At 38.3% G+C, this 16,397-nt stretch overlaps 1 protein-coding gene across 3 annotated transcripts in view; it reads left to right on the top strand.

The window, feature by feature from the left end:
- LOC132391140 (F-BAR and double SH3 domains protein 2-like) overlaps positions 1–16,397 on the top strand; it is a 245,080-nt gene that overhangs the window by 28,812 nt on the left and 199,871 nt on the right. For all 3 annotated transcript variants that reach the window (XM_059963959.1, XM_059963958.1, XM_059963961.1), the window contains exon 3: positions 15,026–15,071. In XM_059963959.1, the coding sequence (XP_059819942.1) occupies positions 15,026–15,071 (46 nt within the window). The remainder of the gene's footprint in view (positions 1–15,025; positions 15,072–16,397) is intronic.

The raw sequence follows: 16,397 nt of genomic DNA, 5'->3' as shown, positions 1-16,397 counted from the left end.
TCTACATATTGATTTTTGACTTTTCACGGCTTTTATAAAAGATATGTAACAAAGGGTAAATTTTTCAATAATTTCACTCTAATAAAATCAGCAAATGTTCAATAATTGAGCAGACTCTGTGGAGAGATGAATAGATTTATCATTTCAGTTCAATGCGTTTTATTGGCTTTTTTTTGCAAACCATTATTGATTTTGAGTACTGTAAGTTCCTCTATAGGAAAAACATTTTATTGTAGTGGTGTGCTACACGCAGCGCTAAAATTACGACACGGAGTCGGTAAATGCAGTCGAAGGAAAAAACTTTATTCGAAATCCTCAGCCTCACTTTTAAGCCTCCCTCAACCTGCCCCCCGTGGCGCAGAGGCTCCAAAGCTCTGTGCTCGCAAACCCCCATAGGCTATCTAATTGTGAGCCGGTTCGGATGTGCCAGGAAATGGGTCGCCACATAATTGCATCAAGAAAATTTGTAATTTCCAACTAGTATGTACAGCTGCAAGAAAAAGCTCATGAACCTTTTGCAGTTACCTAGTTTTCTGGATTAATTCATCACAATAATAGAGAAACACATTCTGCCTAAGCTAATACCACAAACAATTGTACTACTTCTCATCAGTACTGAGTACACCATTTAAAACAATCACAGTCTAGGTTCGAAAGAGTATGTGAACCTCTGGGGTAATGCCTTTTTTAAAAAAAAGTTATTTGTAGTCAGGTGTTCTAATCAATGAAATGAGTTTAGAGGTGTAGGTTGTACATATGCCCTGCCCTATTTCTTTTTTAAAATGGCACACGAAGTCAGGTTACTGACATAGCCAGCTCTTCTCAAGAAAGATCTGTTTGGGTTCACCATGCTTCAATCAAAAAAAAACTTTCAGAGGACCTTAGAAGAAGAATTGCATGAAGCTAGAAAAGACTACAAAAGCATTTCTAAATACCTGAATGTTCATTAATCCACAACAAGAGAAATTATCTTCAAATGGAGGAAGTTCAGTACTGTTGTTACTCTCCCTAGGAGTGGGTGTCCTGCAAAGGTCACACCAAGAGCAGAATGTACGATGCTGAAGGAGGTGGAAAAAAAACCCAAGGGTAACTTCAAAAGACCTGCAGAAATCTCTCGAACTTGCTCAAGTCTCTGTTCATGTGTCCACTATAAGGAAAGCACTGTACAAGAATGGTGTTCATGGAAGGACACCATAGAGGAAACCACTGCCCTCCAAAAAAAAACCTTGCTGCACATCTGAAGTTTGCAAAAGACCATCTGGATGTTCCACAACGCTACGGGGACAATGTTCATTGAGCAGATGAGACAAAAGTTGAACTTTTTTGCAGAAGTGTATGAAGGGAAAAAGACACTGCACACCTACACCAAAACCACATCCTAACTGTGAAGCATGATGGAAGGAACATCATGGTTTGGGGCTTTAGGGCCTGGACAGCTTGAGAGAGCAATGAATTCAAAATTGTATCGAGATTTTACAGGGGAATGTCAGAGTAGCAGTCCATCACCTGAAGCTTGATAGAAGTCGGATGATGCAACAAGACTTATGATCTGAAAGATGAGTAAATTAACAACAGAATGATTTAAAAAGAAAATTTGTGTTTTGAAATGGCCAAGTCAGAGTCTAGACCGTGACCCAATTGAGATGCCCTGGCATGATCTGAGGAAGGCTGTACATGAAAGGTATCCTGGAAATATTACTACTACTACTTCGACTCAGGCCTAGGGGGCCAGCATCGGGCACGATAATGGACTCTTCACTCCTCCCTCTCCCTCATCAGTGTGTTCAGTTCACCTACATTATCTGTGCCGCTATCTTCGAGGAACATGTTGACCATAGTCTTGGGAGGGCACCCAGGGTTCATCCTTCCATGCTTGGGCTCCCATGTGATGACTAGGCTGGCAGGTAGCTCAGGGTGGTGAGACAGTGACCCGCTAGTTGCAGTCTTCTCACCTCGATTTTAGTAGTGAGCATCGGTAAGTTGTCATAGAACTCGACGTTCAACATGTGCTATTGCCAAGTCACGTCAAGAGACATCCGGAGCATTCGTGTATAGCAACTATCTAGTGACTTTCACATGGTCTTGGTGAGTGTCCACGTCTTGCATCTGTACGTGAGAATGGACTTATGACTGCTATGAAGATCCTCTTTTTGAGCCCTCTGGACAGGTTTGACCAGAAATATTGATGAACTAAAACAATTTTGAATGGTGAAATGGTCTAAAATTCATTCTGCATTGTGCAAGTCTGATTAGCAGCCACAGGAAATGTTTGCTAGAGGTTATTCCTGCTAAAGGAGGTTCTACCAGTTATTAAATACAAGGGTTTACATACTTTTTCCAGTCTGGACAGTGAATGATTAAACAATGTATTTAATAAAGACATTTAAAGTATAATTATTTGTGAGTTATTAGTTTAAGCAGATTATTTGTCTATTATTGTGACTCTGAAGATCAAACCACATTTCATGAGGAATTAATGGCGAAATCAAGGTAACTGCAAACTTTTTTACAAACCTTTTCTTGCAACTGTAGCTCAGAAGGGTAGGGATAGAAGAAAGAGGACCATAGTAATAGGGGACTCGATAGTCAGGGGTTCAGACAGGCGGTTCTGTGGAGGTGATCGGGAGTCCCGGATGGTAATTTGCCTCCCTGGTGCCAGGGTTCGGGACGTTTCTGATCGCGTCCAAGATATCCTGAAGTGGGAAGGTGAGGAGCCAGAGGTCGTGGTACATGTAGGTACCAATGACATAGGTAGGAAAGGGGAAGAGGTCCTGAAACGTGAGTATAGGGAGTTAGGAAGGCAGTTAAGAAGAAGGACCGCAAAGGTAGTAATCTCGGGATTACTACCTGTGCCTGTGCCACGTGACAGTGAGAGTAGAAATGGAATTAGGTGGAGGATGAATGCGTGGCTGTGGGATTGGTGCAGGGGGCAGGGATTCAAGTTTCTGGATCATTGGGACCTCTTCTGGGGCAGGCGTGACCTGTTCAAGAAGGGCGGGTTACACTTGAATCCTGGGGGGACCAATATCCTAGCGGGGAGGTTTGCTAGGGCTACAGGGCAGACTTTAAACTAGTAAGATGGGGGGGGGGGGGGTGGGAATCAATTTGAGGAAACTATGGGAGGGGAGGTTAGTTCACCAGTAGAGCAAGTAAATAGACAGTGTGTGAGGGAGGAAAGGCAGGTGATGGAGAAGGGATGCGCTCAGCCCGAAGATGTAGGGGAGAAGAAAGAAAAGGATAACAAATTTGAATGCATTGTTAGGGATGAAAAGAGAGGAGGAGGTGGAGAGTATCTTAAATGTATCTATTTTAATGCTAGGAGCATTGTAAGAAAGGTGGATGAGCTTAAAGTGTGGATTGATACCTGGAATTATGATGATGTAGCTATTAGTGAAACATGGTTGCAGGAAGGGTGTGATTGGCAACTAAATATTCCTGGATTTAGTTGCTTCAGGTGTGATAGAGTAGGAGGGGCCAGAGGAGGAGGTGTTGGATTGCTTGTCCGAGAAAATCTTATGGCGGTGCTTTGGAAGGATAGATTAGAGAGCTCCTCTAGGGAGGCTATTTGCGTGGAATTGAAGAATGGGAAAAGTGTAGTAACACTGATAGGAGTGTATTATAGGCCACCTAATGGGGAGCGTGAGTTGAAAGAGCAAATGTGTAAGGAGTTAGCAGATATTTGTAGTAAACACAAGGTGGTGATTGTGGGAGATTTTAATTTTCCACATGTAGACTGGGAAGCTCATTCTGTAAAAGGGCTGGATGGTTTAGAGTTTGTGAAATGTGTGCAGGATAGTTTTTTGCAACAATACATAGAAGTACCAATTAGAGATGGGGCAGTGTTGGATCTCCTGTTAGGGAATGCGATAGGTTAGCTGACAGATGTATGTGTTGGGGAGCACTTTGGGTCCAGTGATCACAATAGCATTAGCTTCAATATAATTATGGAGAAGGACAGGACCTAGAGTTGAGATTTTTGATTGGAGAAAGGCTAACTTTGAGGAGATGCGAAGGGATTTAGAGAGAGTGGATTGGGTCAAGTTGTTTTATGGGAAGGATGTAATAGGGAAATGGAGGTCATTTAAGGGTGAAATTATGAGGGTACAGAATCTTTATGTTACTGTTAGGTTGAAAGGAAAGGTTAAAGGTTTGAAAGCACCATGGTTTTCAAGGGATATTAGAAATTTGGTTCGGAAAAAGAGGGATGTCTACAATAGATATAGGCAGCATGGAGTAAAGGAATTGCTCGAGGAATATAAAGAATGTAAAAGGAATCTTAAGAAAGAGATTAGAAAAGCTAAAAGAAGATATGAGGTTGGTTTGGCAAATAAGGTGAAAGTAAATCCGAAAGGTTTCTACAGTTATATTAAAAGCAAGAGGATAGTGAGGGATAAAATTGGCCCCTTAGAGAATCGGAGTGGTCAGCTATGTGTGGAGCCGAGGGAGATGGGAGAGATTTTGAACGATTTCTTCTCTTCGGTATTCACTAAGGAGAAGGATATTGAATTGTGTAAGGTGTGGGAAACAAGTAAGAAAGTTATGGAACCTATGACAATTAAAGAGGTGGAAGTACTGGCGCTTTTAAGAAATTTAAAAGTGGATAAATCTCCAGGTCCTGACAGGATATTCCCCAGGACCTTGAGGGAAGTTTGTGTAGAGATAGCAGGAGTTCTGACGGAGATCTTTGAGATGTCATTAGAAACGTGGATTGTGCCGGAGGATTGGCATATTGCTCATGTGGTTCTATTGTTTAAAAAGGGTTCTAGAAGTAAGCCTAGCAATTATAGACCTGTCAGTTTGACATCAGTGGTGGGTAAATTAATGGAAAGCATTCTTAGAGATAGTATTAATAATTATCTGGATAGACAGGATCTGATTAGGAGTAGCCAGCATGGATTTGTGCATGGAAGGTCATGTTTGACAAACCTTATTGAATTTTTTGAAGAAGTTACGAGGAATGTTGACGAGGGTAAGGCAGTGGATGTAGTCTATATGGACTTCAGCAAAGCCTTTGACAAAGTTCCACATGGAAGGTTAGTTAAGAAGGTTCAGTCGTTAGGTATTAATGCTGGAGTAATAAAATGGATTCAACAGTGGCTAGGTGGGAGATGCCAGAGAGTAGTGGTGGATAATTGTTTATCGGGATGGAGGCCGGTGACTAGCGGGGTGCCTCAGGGATCTGTTTTGGGCCCAATGTTGTTTGTAATATACATAAATGATCTGGCTAATGGGGTGGTAAATGGGATTAGTAAGTATGCCGATGATACTAAGGTAGGAGGTGTTGTAGATAATGAGGTGGGTTTTCAAAGCTTGCAGGGAGATTTATGCCGGTTAGAAGAATGGGCTGAACGTTGGCAGATGGAGTTTAATGCTGAGAAGTGTGAGGTTCTACATTTTGGCAGGAATAATCCAAATAGAACATACAGGGTAAATGGTAGGGCATTGAGGAATGCAGAGGAACAGAGAGATCTAGGAATAACAGTGCATAGTTCCCTGAAGGTGGAGTCTCATGTAGATAGGGTGGTGAAGAAGGCTTTTGGAACGCTGGCCTTTATAAATCAGAGCATTGAGTACAGAAGTTGGGATGTAATGTTAAAATTGTACAAGGCATTGGTAAGGCCAAATTTAGAATATTGTGTGCAGTTCTGGTCACCAAATTATAGGAAAGATATCAATAAATTAGAGAGAGTGCAGAGACGATTTACTAGGATGTTACCTGGGTTTCAGCACTTAAGTTACAGAGAAAGGTTGAACAAGTTAGGTCTCTATTCATTGGAACGTAGAAGGTTGAGGGGGGATTTGATCGAAGTATTTAAAATTTTGAGAGGGATAGATAGAGTTGACGTGAATAGGCTGTTTCCATTGAGAGTAGGGGAGATTGAGACGACAAGACATGATTTGAGAGTTAGGGGGCAAAAGTTTAATGGAAACACAAGGGGGTATTTCTTTACTCAGAGAGTGATAGCTGTGTGGAATGAGCTTCCTGTAGAAGTAGTAGATGCCAGTTCAGTTGTGTCATTTAAGGTAAAATTGGATAGGTATATGGACAGGAAAGGAGTGGAGGGTTATGGGTTGAGTGCGGGTAGGTGGGACTAGGTGAGATTAAGAGTTCGGCACGGACTAGGAGGGCCAAGATGGCCTGTTTCCGTGCTTGTTATATGGTTATATGGTTAACTGTATCTTCTAAAATGCCACTTTTCTAACTGATTTGAAAGGTAGGATTCCTGGTACAATGATTGTGCAGGGCTAAATTATCAGATACATTACAGGAAAAGCCTAATAGGTACATGGATAGTAGAAGAAATGGACATTTTAAAATGAAACCAACAGAATTAATTTTAAACCATTTTTCTATCATTGCCCTAAAGCTTAATGTATCCTTTTTCTCCTTGTTTATTTATCTTGCATGTACTGCATGAGAGAGGATGAAACAACTCAATATACAAATTCTGAAATATGGTATATTTCCCATATTAAAATTATGGACAATGTACAACAGTCTATTAGAAAGGTATGAGGTCTGATCTGCTGTTACTTAAACCTGCTTTCAAATCAACTACATTTCAATTTACATTGTTTTTAATATAGGTAAATTTTAACTTTTCTTATTATTAATTAAATTTTCCGCACAAAACCCGGAAATTATATAGGGCTGGTGAGAGACTGAGGAGCAGATCTTGTGGAGGGGAGAGAAGTAGTGAGTTACTCAGTTGAAAGCCTAGCAATAAATTGAGAAGCAATGTAAAGAAAAATAAAAGTACTAGAAGTCAGCTAGAACTGCAGATGTTCTGAGAGTTGTAGAGCTGAAGGATATTATAGGTAAGGCAAAGTATTGGAGAATTTGAAAATTGAGATTTTGGTTGACTGAGAAAAAACACTACAGCGTAATGGGTGAAAGGAATTTGTCACAAATTAGGATGTGGGCAGCATGAACTTGGCATCTAGTGTTTAGAGTAACTGGATAGATAGTCAAATAACCTTTGTAATGTTCAAGCCAAAAGACAGGAAATAGATGATTACAGATTTAAGCTGAAAGATATCTGAGGAGTACAGTCAGGCAGCATTGTGGAGATAGGAATGGTTTGCCTTTATGATATGGTTGGAATCAACACTGGTGCACCTCTGGTATGTGCTCAGCCCACTGCTCTGTTCTACTCTATACCCATAAATATTGGTATTAGGCATAGCTCAAATACCATATATAAATTTGCCGATGATAAGACTATTGGTGGAATCTCAGATGGAGATGAGAGGGCATACAGGAGCAAGTTACTCCAGTAGTGGAATGGTCTGCAGCAACAACCTTGCACTCAATGTCAGTAAGACGAAAGAGCTGATTGTAGACTTTAGGAAGGGTAAGACGAAGGGACACATACCAATTCTCACAGAAATAGAGAGAGTGAGCAATTTCAAGTTCCTGGATGTCAAGATCTTTGAGGACCTAACCTGATCCCAACATATCGATGTACTTATAAAGAAGGCAAGTCAGCGGCGATACTTCATTACGATTTTGAAGAGATTTAGTACACTCAAGAACTTCTATAGATGTACTGTGAAGAGCATTCTGACAGGCTGCATCAGTATGGGGGTGGCTACTGTACAGGACCAAAATAAACTGCAGAGTGTTGTAAATTTACTCGGCTCCATCTTTGGTGCTAGCCTACCAAGAACCCAGGGCACCTTTAGGGAGTGGTGCTTCAGAAAGGCAGTGTCCATTATTAAGGACCTCAGCACCCAGGGCAGGCCTTTTTCTCATTGTTATCATCAGGTAAGAGGTACAAAAGCCTGAAGGCACACACTCAGTGATTCAGGGACAGCTTCTTCCCCTCTGCCATCGGATTCCTAAATGGACATTGAGCTCTTGGACACTCTCACTTTTTTAATATATATTTTGTTTTTTTGCACTATTTTAATCTATTCAATATACGTATACTGTAATTGATTTATTTTTTTCCTCTTCTGTAGTAACTATTGCATTGAACTACTGCTGCTAAGTTAACAAATTTCATGACACATCGTCGGTGATAATAAACCTGATTCTGATTCTGAATCTCGCCTTCTAAGTCATGTACAATATACAAGGATGCGAACATGAAAAATGGGAACAGAACTAAGCCATTTGGCCCCTTATCTGGTCCCTTACTTGATAACATCAAGCTAATAATATCTTGGTCATAACTCTCCTTCCAGAAACTGTTATCAAAAATGTTTTTTTTCATCATCTGGAATATGTTAAATTACTTTGCTTTCACAGGTCCCTGGGAAATAATTCCAAAGATTCTTGACTCTTTGTAGCATCCTCAGTCTTACATGAACAACCTCTTTATCTGAAACTCTGTCCATAGTCCTAGATTCTCTCATGAAGAGAATCGTTCCCTTGATATTTCTATTTCAGACTTCTTCAGAACCTACTGTACTTGAATAAGGACCTCTCATTCTGCTACAATACAGAGTTATGAGACAAACATATTCAGCCTTTCATCATATGTCAGCCCTTCATCCAATAATTTACTGAATTTTCTGTTTCCAGTGTAGTTAATTCCTTAAATATGAAATCTGATACAAAATGCAGTAATCTAGCTGCGGCCTGCATCACCTCTGCATGTAGTTGTTCCTTCTTTTATACTTTAACCCCTTTGCAATAAATGGTAATATAGGTTGAACACCCCTTATCAGAAATTCCAAAATCTGAAAACTTTCACAATCTGAATTATTTTTTGAGCACTGACATGATGTCACAAATGGAAAATTCCACATGGTGCTGGGAAGGTTCCCAGGTGATGTGTAGGTCACTGCATCACAAGCACCTTTGAGAAGTGACCTTGCATGTGTGATGTACAGAAGTTAATGAAAAATAGAAAAACACTGCTGAAAGCGAAAAATGACGATGTCAGTTGTGATTTAAAGAATGGATTCATCAGCGTCACAGTGAAAATATGTGGATTACTAGTATGCTGATCATGAAACAAGCAAAGAGATATCACAATGAACTGAAAATTGAAGGTAATTGTGAATATTCAGGCTGGTTATAGATATTTAAGAAGTGGCATGCCATTAAATATTTAAAGATTTAAAAGAATTTAAAGATGCTGATCATGAAGCAGCAGAGAAATTCACTGATTTTGCAAAGATTGCCACTGGTGAAAATCTAACACCAGAACAAGTCTACATTGCTGATTGTTTTTGTACCTTACATGAAAGCTTTTTTTTAAAAAAAAAGTAAAGTACAAATCAAATCATGGCATTGTAGGTGGAGACTGAAAGGCTGCCATCGTTTGTTCAACAGTTATATCTTGCACACATTATATGTTCATTATATTAATGGTATGTAATAATTGTTACTGTTAGGTGCATATGTGAGATGAACAAGTGATAAGACAAAGACTGCTTACCAGTAGTGCACAAATGCAGAGTCTGAAATGATGGCAATCCCAAGCTATCTCGTTATATATTCCAAAATCTGAAATCTGAAACACTTCTGGCCCCAAGCATTTCAAATAAGGGGTACTCAACCTATATTCTATTTGGCTTCTTAATTATTTGCTCTGCCTGTTTGATAACTTTCTTATAGGGCACTTGGCATAAAGTACGCTTTGTATGGCAGTGTTTTGCAATTTCTTTCTGTATAATATTTTGCTTGCTACCAAGATAGATAACCTCATTTTCCATTACATTTTTCTGCCAAGTTAATGCTTGCTTTCTCATTTGTCTTTACTGATTTTGTGTTTTAGTCTCAACTTTTTTGTCATGTACAGATTATTAATACAGATTAATAGTCATTAATCCAGATTGTTAATAGTTGAGGGCTTGGCATTCATTCTTTTTGCACTCTGGGTGCTGGCCAACCTGAAAATGATCTAATTAGCACAATCCTTTTATCTGTTAATCCTCCAGATAGATTATTAACATGAATGGCATGGCACAAGGTCTTGCACTTGTTTTTTTGCATTCATACACATAAGTACTTTTTATATGGTACTTTGTGCAATGCCTTTATCCACCTTGCATGTTCCATTCTCAAAGTACTTCAATAAGTTTGACATAGATTGCCCTTTCATGAAACCATGTTGGCTGTACACATTAATTTTCTAAGTTAACAAGAAAAGTCAAGCTGACAAAGGGACTCAGTGGATCAGACAGCATCAGTAGAGGGAAGGAAATAGTTAATATTACTGGTGAAGTCCATGAATCATTACTGAGATTGTAAAAGGGAAATGGCCAATATAATGAGAGAAGAGGTGAGGCAGGAATTGGCAAGTGATAGATGGATCTAGGTGAAGAGAAGTGATAGGTAGATGGAGTTGGTTAGAGGAAGAAAATGTGAAGATAGTGAAGCTAGGGAGTAATAAGTAGAGACAACAAAAGACTACGGAGTGTAGAATCTGAAAAGAAAGGAAGGTGATGAATGGAACTAAAGGGAAGGAGGGATAGGGAATCCAATCACCATCCTGTATTCAATTTTCATTGATACTTTGCTACTTCGTAATAATTGAGAAAGAAGTGGCAATGAGGTTGGGGGTTATTAACCTATTGAAACTGATGTATTTTTGCAAGATCTTGATGAGGGTTGTTTATGGAAGTTTCTCATGCCTTCCTGAGATATTTGCCCTTACAAACTTGTTCGCTCATAATTAAGCTACCTCTTGTTCTGTCTTTTGTTTATAAGCTCCCATTTCAAAGGTTTTGTTATTTTTTTCAAAAACATCACCTACTGTACATCCTCATTAACAATCTCATAGTAATGTTCTTAGCTTCATTGATGCCATTTGATAGCTCCCAGCTTCCTTCTATTCTGATTACTTCGTAGCTTCCAACTTGTACACAACTAGATGTACTGGTGAAACTCCAGTATTCCAAAAAATTCTAACTATGATTCATTTTGTCACCCTTTATTGACATTTCTCTAGCTTTCATGGTTAACAAATCCTATTTGAAGTATCAATATTCCATTGGAGATACTCAACTTTCATGGTTTCTTTGAATTTTGTAGACAATTTAGCGAAAAATTGTATGCTTTCTCAAAAATTCTCTAGATCCCCTCTGAATTTCAATCTTTTTTAAACGTTTCCTGTCAAATATCAATCCATCACTTGAAGTGAATTTGGATTATTCTTTCTTGTGTTTGACTGGGTCATTTCAATTTTCTAACATCCCAGAGAGTAAAGAAATAAATCTATAAAGCCTTCCTGTAATTCTTCATATGATTTTGATTACAGTGCTAGCTCAATATAATAGCTTTTATTGCATTTCATTTTGGCTGCATCATGGCAATTTTCATGTCACCCAATTTGGAAATGTTAGTTTACCTTCATAAATGATTGTCTTTTGTCAGCCTCTTATATCAAGATTGCATTGTTGTTTTCAGGTGAAGTACCTTATTTATTTGTTCCAAGTCTATGAATATTAAGATTTGATGCACTGTTACATGACCAAACTGGACAGCATTTTAGTTGATCAAATAAATAATATTGATTTTAGTTGTTTCATTTTGTATTCTTGTGTTTTCATTCATGAAATTTAGATTCAGTTTGTTTTTTTAATTTTGTTAAATTTAAATAACTTGATTTCCAAATGTCTGCTCTTCCATGGGCACTTACAGCTCTGATTTACTATACACAGTGGATTCTGATTAATTGGGACAGATTGGGACTAATACATTTTGCCCAGTTAAGTGACTGCCCCAATTAGTTGAAGTTTTCATGGAAGTAGTGAAAAAGGTATAAAAGAAAAGACAAACTACCATTTAACTGAATAACAAATCATATATTTAAATGAAGTACAGAATAAATTTGAACACTAGTAATACTACTACAGTACTACAAAACTGTATCGATTCTTAATACTTATCGATGGATGGATTAATCCAATGTATGTTGCCACTTTCTTTTGATTGACTGCAAATGAACAAAATCAGCACAGACACCCTTTGTAGATAATGAACTGCTTTCATACAATGCTATTAATGATTGCATCCTCTAGATCTTCATTGTAACATTCAAGAACATTGTTGATATATTCAAATTTGTCGTAGTTTCTAACTTGTTGAAGTGGAGAAATTTGTTTCATTTTTAGCATCCAAATCTGAATGCTTGAAATTGCAGTGAGCAAAGCAGTTCAGAATTGTCTTTATTTCTCGCCCACTAAGTGACAAAAATCACTGCTTTTATGAACACAAACACATGCAACTGACACTATTTAAAAACTGTTCACTCAAAGCACAGTGTAGTGTCATAACAACCACAGAAATGGGTTTCCGACTCTAGTTAGAAATTGTTCAGCAGCAGTCCCCTGCCCCATTAAAGCAGCATATTGTCCTAAATAAATGAAGGGAATCCCAACTATTTTCTTGATCAGTTATTTTTCTTTAAAAGATGTCCCTAATAAGTGCTGCCCAATTAACCAATGGCCCAATTGACCGGAATCCTCTGTACTGATTTTCCTGATCATCTTGATCAAGGTTGCCATTCCACATCACAAGTGATTCCAAGTTAAGTTCATGCCTTTAAATGTTAACTGAAGACAAAATTTAGTATCTTTAATATATTTCTGGTTCACAAATAATGGCAAAAAGAATAAGGGATCACTTGAAGATGAGGGTGAATGTAAACTCAAAATTTTGAATACAAAACGTGTCAAACCTTGAAGTGAATGGGCTACAGCAGCAGAACATGTGCTCAATAACCCAATAAAGTAGCCATTGAGTGTATGAGCAGGTTCCTATGCCTGTGAAAAGAGATTTTGGAACTTTGAGAAGGGATTACTATGATAATGATGGTTGCTTTATCTCATTCCCTGACATTCACCAGATAACATGTTGGATCTCTGTTTTTTTAACACTTGATGACTGAAAAGAGGTCGGGAACTTTAGAGTGTGAATTGACTGAGTACAGCATAGCTTTCCTCTTGTTTGCTGATTTGAATTTTAAAACTGTGTGTAAGTATGATTTTTTTTTCCTGTTGTGTTCTACCCCTCAAGCAGGTGACTGAAATAAAAAAATATTCTTTTAAAGTCACAGTTTCTGTTTTATTGAAATATTGGTGTAAAGTTATTTAGAAAATTGAAAGTTTTGGAGAAGCATGTTTAAATCAACTTACTAATCTCATTGAGGATTCAAGATCATGCTACATTTTTAAACACATCGGTTGAATTTCTGTTGTCACAACAGGCCATTGCTGTGAGAATGCGGAAGGAGGACTTTAGTTGAGAGTTAAACGACCTTCCTGTTTTCATGTGTGTTAATGGGCATCTGTGAGGAAAATAAAAAGGGGAAATGGGCTTGCTCTGAGACCGGGTATAGACTTAATGGGCTTAGTGGCCTCCTCCTTTGTTGTTAAGGAAAGATAAAAAATTCCTCATTATTGCAGATCCTCTAACTCTGGATGTGCAAAATAAGGGCTGCAGACCCATGTTTGAAGATTTCCTGAAGGTTTTCATCAACTCCTAATAGTTTTTATTTTAATATACAAATTCACAACTATCTTGGATTCTACAGAATTTGGGGCAGAATATTACTTTAGTCCTAAAGCAAAGTGACTTGGAGAAATGTGAGTTTTCTCAGTCAGAGTTAGATATGGTTTTCATCTGCCTCCCAAGCCATTCAGAATCTGATATGAAAATTTCTGTCTGTTCTACTGTTCTGTACTTCAGGATCTGCAGTTGGTTCTGGGATTGTTTTGTCCATGATTTATTACTTATCAGTTATTCTGGAGATCGCTAGGTTATCAAGGATATTTTCAAAGGTACATTTAATGTCAGAGAAATGTATAAAATATATATCCTGAAATGCTTTTACTTAGCAACCATCCATGAAAACAAAGGAGTGCGCCGAAGAATTAATGACAGTTAAATGTTAGAACCCCAAAGGCCCTCCCGCAAGTAAGCAGCAGCAAACAACGATCCCCCCCTCCCCCAACCGGCAAAAAAATAGCATCAGCACCCACCACTGAGAACTCTCGCATGAGCAAAAGCAACAACAAAGACACAGTTTTGTATTTACCCTAAAGACTACACGTTCACCGAGTATTCAACAACCACAGGTTCTCTCTCTCTCTCCATAATAGGGGAGAAAGAGATATTTCCATTTCACAGCGAGAAGGGAGAAATAACAAACAACTCACTGGTCTACTACTTTAGAAGACAGTTGTGTCACTTTTTACGAGCTCTGTGCCCAAAGATCTCAAGTCTCTGGGGACACAGCCAAAGATGTTCCAGTTCCCATGACACAACGGTCCCCAGAGCCCCGAGATCCTCGGCCTCTAAAGGTGAGCCGAACTCTTAGGCACAACCCTTGGCACGTCAGATAATGGCCAGTTGTTACACCCCGAGTGCGGGTCCCATTACTGCAAAGAACTGAAGTCAGTGTGTAACTCCAGGTCAGGGTCTTCAAAAGAGCCCTGAAAGGGCAAAATAGAGATAGTAAAGACGGAAGTAGAACTATTTCCAAAGATGCAAGCACTATTTAGCACCATCTTGACTAAGATCCATCCTCCAGAGCTTTTACAGCCAGATTTCAGTGCAAGTCCTTTTTGAAGTCCTACATTAATTCCACCTGCAGTCATGCTGAGTAACAGTGTGGTTCTGCTTCTAATACATTGAAATGGATATTACTTGAATGGTGTGTGGGTAAATGTGATTTTTTTTCCCCTTATAGTTTTCATTTATTCTTTCTCTGACGTAATATCATCCTTCTCCAAGTATCCGCTATTGTTATTAAGATGTCACTAAAACAGCTTTTTACACCTGGTTCTGTTTCTTTTATAGTGCACAGTGAGAGATTTATAGCTTTTCTTTTTTGTATGTTGGTTAGCCCGGGTATTTTCATCATATTCTGTTAAAGGTGTGGTTATGCTCTGGTTCTAATAGTTCATCTGCAACTTGAAAATTTTCAATTTCAGATCTTCTGTCTTCCTGTTCTCTCTAGAGTATTTGTTGTCAAAAGTTGGAAGTTGAAATTTGAAATAGTTGAATATGATGAGCGCTTTAATAATTGTAGATGTGTTGCTAATAATTTTCCTTCTCTTACAGGACTTTCAGTCAGAAAAGAATTGCAATTGAGAAAGACTATGCTCAGGTAACGTGTGAGTGATTTCTTTTTTAAATGTTTTGAAGTAATGGCAGTCAGGAAAGTTCTTAAAATTGATATCGTTGCAAAGGACCTGGAAGTGCAAGGAAAGATGTGATAGATTCATAAGTAGGGATTTTAGTTTTTTTTTTAAGTTTACAGCTTGTAAGAAGAAAAAAATAAAGTTAATTTAACAATCAGAGGTGGTCTTCTCTGAACTTATTCTATCCTGCAATGTGATTAATTTTGATTTTTAACAAAACTGGGAAATTTAAGATTATTTTTGGCATTTGTGAGGATTGTAAGTCTGATTGCAGCCATCAAATGGAAAGCAGTCTGGAATAGAAGAGGCAAAGATGGTGTAAATGATTAATCTGTTTCAGGAAAGCATTTTCTTTCAAGAAAAGCTTTTCTAAAGGCAAAAATAGGTGTCCTGTACAGGTATTGATTTGTCGTTTTAGAAATGTAAAAGACATGGTTGATGGAAACTTTTTCTGAAGTGTAAGTAGAATTATGATTTGTTTGTAATCATGATTGTTTTGAATTGATGGAATTGTTTACTTTTGCCATCCTTCAATAAATATATTTTATTAATTTTAAAAGTTTCAACTGTCCAAGACTCATGTATATTGCATTTCAAAATTTCTTATAAACTAAATAAAGATTATAAATTTGTTGATTGCCATCATCCTTCAAGTATAATAATGGTTTTATTGGTGCTATCTTTCACACAGTGGAGAGAATTTTTACAGCTCAACACTTGATAAAATCGGGTCACAGTATGATGCTTAAACTCAGCTAGATTGCCCCAAGATGCTTCTAAGTGGAAGCCATGAATCATATTCCAGTATTATTAATATGAATCCGCACTGCCACATGGCAAAATTTCTTTACTTATGTGCAGTACTTAACTCTACAGTCCTCCAAACAGGGACTAACCAGAGCTCTTCTAATGTAACTGTATGAGAGCTTCTGTTTTTGTTTTTACTGCAAGGGTACTGTAATTGAGGCCAACGCCTGTGTTTTAACCTGTATACTTGTACCACAAACACCCACCCCATCCCTACATCATTCAGTTTTATCTTCATGCCATCAGTCTTAGGATAACATGCCATTAAAATTTGACAAAATCTTGCTAATACACTTAAGTCAGAAGGAGTACATTTCCTCTTAACTGTGCATTGAACAAAAGGAGATTGGTATGTCACCTCCCACACTGACAGTGTCCAATTCATCTAAACTCACAGTCATCACTACGGATGTAAGATCAGTCTTCCAGAGAGTGAAGCCATGGAAGGCATCTGGCCAGGATGGTATCCCTGACTGTGTCCTTGG

Source organism: Hypanus sabinus, chromosome 3 (assembly GCF_030144855.1).
Source record: "Hypanus sabinus isolate sHypSab1 chromosome 3, sHypSab1.hap1, whole genome shotgun sequence".
Lineage (NCBI taxonomy): Eukaryota > Metazoa > Chordata > Chondrichthyes > Myliobatiformes > Dasyatidae > Hypanus > Hypanus sabinus.
Note: the sequence above shows the minus strand (reverse complement) of the source record. Positions and strands in the feature narration are given on the sequence as shown.